The following is a 4,744-nucleotide window of genomic DNA, read 5'->3' on the forward strand; positions in this document are numbered from 1 at the left end:
TTTATGATTACATAGACTCTAAAACTCTAAAACAAAGATCGAAAACTTTTATTGAAAAGCCTTGCTATGAACTGATTGAAGAGACAGTTGATTGGCCATAAACGACTCTAATTTATGTTTATTAATTTACACGGAACACATGCATAAAATTAGCCTGGAAAAAATCTCAATCCCAACACATTTGAAGCTAAAACCATTATCAGAGCCCAACCAGATAATGATAATGCTAATGACTATGGGCCCGAAAGCGATTAAGCAAACCCACAAACGTGTAAACAAATTGCTGACCAACTAGAGCACTAATCACCTCAGAAATAGTCCCTTCTCGGACATATACGCTCCGTTCCAAGGACTCCCCTGGACGCGTCCAGATAACCCACATAATCATGTCTGACTAGCTCTCAACGTGTAAACAAAACTACAATTAATCAAAGATTTTACGTTACGGGACTTTATTACACGAGGCTTTGGTTAATTGCATAAATAAAAGTCTGATGACCGGGGAGGGTAGAAGCTTAATTAAGCCTGCTCCACCACCTGCCGGCTCCCCATGGACTCGGCAAATAAATAATAAAAACACAAATTGACACAAACGCACGCTGGTGCGAATACAACGGGTGGTGGCCGCACAGGATGGGATGGTGGGACACAAACGGTTCGCAAGGAACAAGGAACAAATGAGACACAAAGACGTATTGTGTTCTTAGACAAACGAATTAAATGAAATCGTTTCCGCTTATTGAAACATATGGACAAAATAATAACACATTCCTGTCATGATCCAGGATACCCCCAGATTTTGAAGACTTCCCCACCAACAATAACTACGAAAGGAACTCTAATGTTCCATATTTTTTAGTTTATTGGAAAAGACAAATCTTTGCAGACAATACCGCCATTATCCAATAAACAAAATATTTTAAAATTTATCGGGTGGCCCAGCAACCCTGGTTCTCAGCACAATACTACCTAGGCACTTCAACCGAGGGGCAAAGCCCCTAGAAACGATTTTTTTGGGGGATTTTTTTGGTTTTTAGCTTAAAAGTTTGACGAAATAAAGCATATAAGAATAATGGACCTTCAGGGAAAAATTAGTGACTGCGACCGGTCTTGGGAGGATCAATGTTGGACACCCACTGGACGGGATTGATGTAGATGTTGGAGATGGTGCCGCGCAGAGTGTCGAATCCTTGATTTAGTGGAACGGGTTTGGCCCGCTTGTCCACCTGCTTCATCCAATTGTTCCAGGCGCCCTGCGATCTCTTCTTGCGCTCCTCCTCCTGCTTTGTCTTGAACTCCTGCTGCTTCCGCAGCCGTTCCCGTTCCTGCTGTTGTTGCTCCAACTTGACCCGCTCCCATTCCTTAAGTCGCTTCTTGGTTACTTCTGGTGCCACTCGCCGTGTTGGTCTCGCTGGTGGCGATCCCAAACCTTTTCCAGAAATGGAGCTAGTGGCGGTAGAGTTTCCAGAGCTCGGCTGGCTTAAGCTGGCGCTGGTATTTCCCGGTTTCCGGACCGGAGCCTTGTGTTCCTTCTGTTGTTGTTCCTCTTTGCGACGGCACCACTCCTGAAACCGTTCCTGGGCTAGCTTCTGGCGAAGAACCGCCTCCGCTTCTCGCTTCTCTCGCTCCCGCTTTGCGGCCAGGATCTTCTGCTGTTTTTGAGCCGCCTTCCTGGCCTTCCAGTCTTCGTAGGCCGCCTGGCCCTGCCGCTCCTTGACCTCCTCCAGATTCTTGTAATAGGTGGACGTGTCGGAGTTGACGCTAGCCAGACTCAGGGATGGCACCACGTTGCTGCGATTGTCGGAAGGCTGTAGGGCCTCACCGTACATGTCCGTCCAGCTGCAAGTGGACACCGAGGAGCCATCGTGGAGACGGTGGCTACCCCGAATGCTCATGTCGAAGGTGCGACTCGAAAGCTGGCCCTGATCGGCTTCACTGACGGCATCTGGTTGAGGAATAGCCTTGGTTTCTTCGCGGGTGTTTGGCGTAAAGAAGGTCCTGCCACTGATATTGTCCAGATTGTCATCCCCACCGATGCTCTCGGTCACTGTGGGCGTAAAGCTGCCGAATGAAGACATGCTCATTGAATCATCATTGACGTTCATCACGGTCTCTGTATCCGTCATGGATGCTAGATCTTCTGGCTTGCCCATCATTGTCATTATGTCGCTCTCTTTATCTGTATCTTCTTGATCCTGCAGGTCCTGCAGATCCTCTTGATCCTGTGAGCCTGTCAGGTTGTACATCATGTCACTGGCTTCTTCCTCGTCCAGTTGCTGGCAGAAACTCATGATTGAGTCGACGTCGCTGCCAGATGCATCGCCGCCATCTTCCTGGTATTCCAGCTCAGCAACCATTTCCTTTTTCTTGATTATATTGACCTTAAAATCCGATTGGGCTTCCTTCGGCGAATCTGGGTCTAAAGCTCCGTCGGCGTCGCCTCCATCACCCACAAACCTGACGGTTTCGGGAGCTCTGAATGTGCGATTCGTGTAGCCCAGCATGGATCCAGTATCATCCTCGTCGCTGATATCTGAAATGGGCATGCTGCTCCTCCAGGATACTGGCTGGCGGTCCACAACCTTGCCATCGCTGCTACGACGCGCTACGAAGGCCATTCCAAGAGATCTGTGGGAGACAGCAGTGGCGACGATATATTCTAGTCAGGATTCTATAAAGTCAGGTTTTCGGAGCGACCTGATGTGTTTGAGACTGACGTTAGATGTACGTGATGTTTCTGATGAAAGTTATTACATGGATTGCTTTAAGGAAAAATATTTGTGTTCAAGCACTAGCCTACTTTCAGTGTATTGGCCAACTCGGATTCAATTCTGGCAAAATGAAAACATTTTAACTAATGACAAACAATTACTAAAACAACGAGAATGGCCAACAAACTACGGTGAAGCCAAAAGGCAATTAAACCCATACAACGCACACCCACCCGCACACACACCTCATTCTATGATGGGTGGTGTGGCGGGCGCTTTTATGTCGAGTATCCCTGATTTCTCTTTCCCCGGCTAATGGGTGGCCCTATTCCCAGTAATGAGGGTCAACCCACACGCCAAAAAATATCACACATGCACAGCCCACGTATAGTGTCATAAAAAAACTTATCGTCTTTGGCTTTTAGGCGATTACGGGTTGGCAGACACAATAAAATGAGTTTTTACCTCGTTAAACCGTCTATCGCATTAACCATCATCTTGGCTGCCAAATTTTAAACAGGGCAAGTGAAAACAATTAAGAAGCCTTTTTTAACGAGCCTCTAAATAAGTTGTTGTCATTGTGGTGTCCCAGGGTGTGTAGTTTGCGTGTGCGGCCTATTTTAAGTTTTGTTTTCTAATTTAAGAATGGAATTAGTCTTTAAAAGCTTTGATACTTTCTATAAAAACTTAAATTACTATTGTAAAACTAAGAAATCATTTTCCTCTCCTTTGTTTAGAAATGTATAGTCCAAAATTGATTTACAAATGCTCTGAATTACAAGACTTGGCGCCTTAATTTAGTGGTTCATGGGAAAAATCTCAGCTGCTGCCTCCTTTCTTTAATATTGCGTGACACGTAGGTTTAATGAACTATCAATGAAAGAAAAGCACAATATATACCTATCAATAGATACAACAAATAACTACTTATAAAGTTAGGTTTTTCCACGGCGACAGTAATTTACGAACTTAAAACTAGATTAAATTATTCCAATTGATTTGGTTGATTTAAAAAGTAATTATTTTTGTAGCCATTGAATTTGATTTATTTAAAATTCCAAGTCAGACCCCTTTAGTTTTATATTAATTAGTCTATTGACATTAGGAGCCAACCACTATTATAGTATGAGACTAATAAGATACCTTTTATGATATTTAAAACTCAAAGCAATTTTTTGATAAAAAGAAACATTTTTGGGAATTAAATTACTAAGAATCTAGGAATTTAAAAACAATAATAATTTATCATTTTTCTGTGTTATTTGAAAATTATTTGCGGGTCTTTGGTCGTTGGACGTAAGTTTAATTAAAAACGTGACAATTTTACCTGTGGCCAGTGCGGCGAATATTTCATACGCCATGTGGGCCCACTGACCAAATGCCCGACGCGTCGGTTGTGGATCAAAGGCGCCCTGGCCCAGACCATTTCGATTCGTAAATATTTAAAATGTTGTTTACATTTATAACAAATTGTGTGTGCGGCAATCGAATGTCGTTACATTTCACTTTCGCCGGCCACGAATTTAATTTACTGGATAAATGTCATATTCTGAGACCGCGTTGTGGATTTTAATCAATAAATTGTGAAATTGGTTAATTTCGACACCAGCAAGCATGTCAATCAGTTTCCACTGAATTCCACTGAAACTCACCTTAATACCTTAATTCAAAAGCCCGACTAGGTCTGTTCTTGGCGATACACCACTGCTATCTTGACCTCTCCGGTCTCCGGGCTCTTTCCAATGGGAATCAAAGTGAAAAAATATATAATTTTTGTAGATACTTGAGAGAATGTAAATGTAAGAGTGAGTACAGAGTGGTTGTGACAGCTGACAAACTACCTACTTGGGGTTAATCAATTTAATATAATTAAAATGTGTGAAACCGAAATACAGGATACTGGATTGAAAAGTCCCCCACATTTCAATGGTTCGATGAATGTCCTTAATTTCTTGGCAGCTCACGCACAATTCGTTTCGAAGGACAAGACTCTGTTCCCCTGCCAGCCACAAACAAATCAGATAAGTAAGTAA

At 43.1% G+C, this 4,744-nt stretch overlaps 1 protein-coding gene across 1 annotated transcript; it reads right to left on the bottom strand.

Moving 5' to 3' along the window:
* Positions 1 to 839: 839 nt before the first annotated feature.
* On the bottom strand, positions 840 to 4,541 carry LOC6498381 (inner centromere protein A). Its single transcript, XM_001962642.4, has 2 exons — positions 4,364 to 4,541; positions 840 to 2,628 (listed from the first exon to the last, which is right to left on the bottom strand). Exon 2 carries the CDS (start codon positions 2,616 to 2,618, stop codon positions 1,092 to 1,094), a length of 1,527 nt encoding a protein of 508 aa, XP_001962678.1. The 5' UTR covers positions 2,619 to 2,628; positions 4,364 to 4,541; the 3' UTR covers positions 840 to 1,091.
* Between the last annotated feature and the right edge of the window lie 203 nt (positions 4,542 to 4,744).

The sequence above is a fragment of the Drosophila ananassae genome, chromosome 3R, assembly GCF_017639315.1.
Source record: "Drosophila ananassae strain 14024-0371.13 chromosome 3R, ASM1763931v2, whole genome shotgun sequence".
NCBI classification, from domain to species: Eukaryota; Metazoa; Arthropoda; class Insecta; order Diptera; family Drosophilidae; genus Drosophila; species Drosophila ananassae.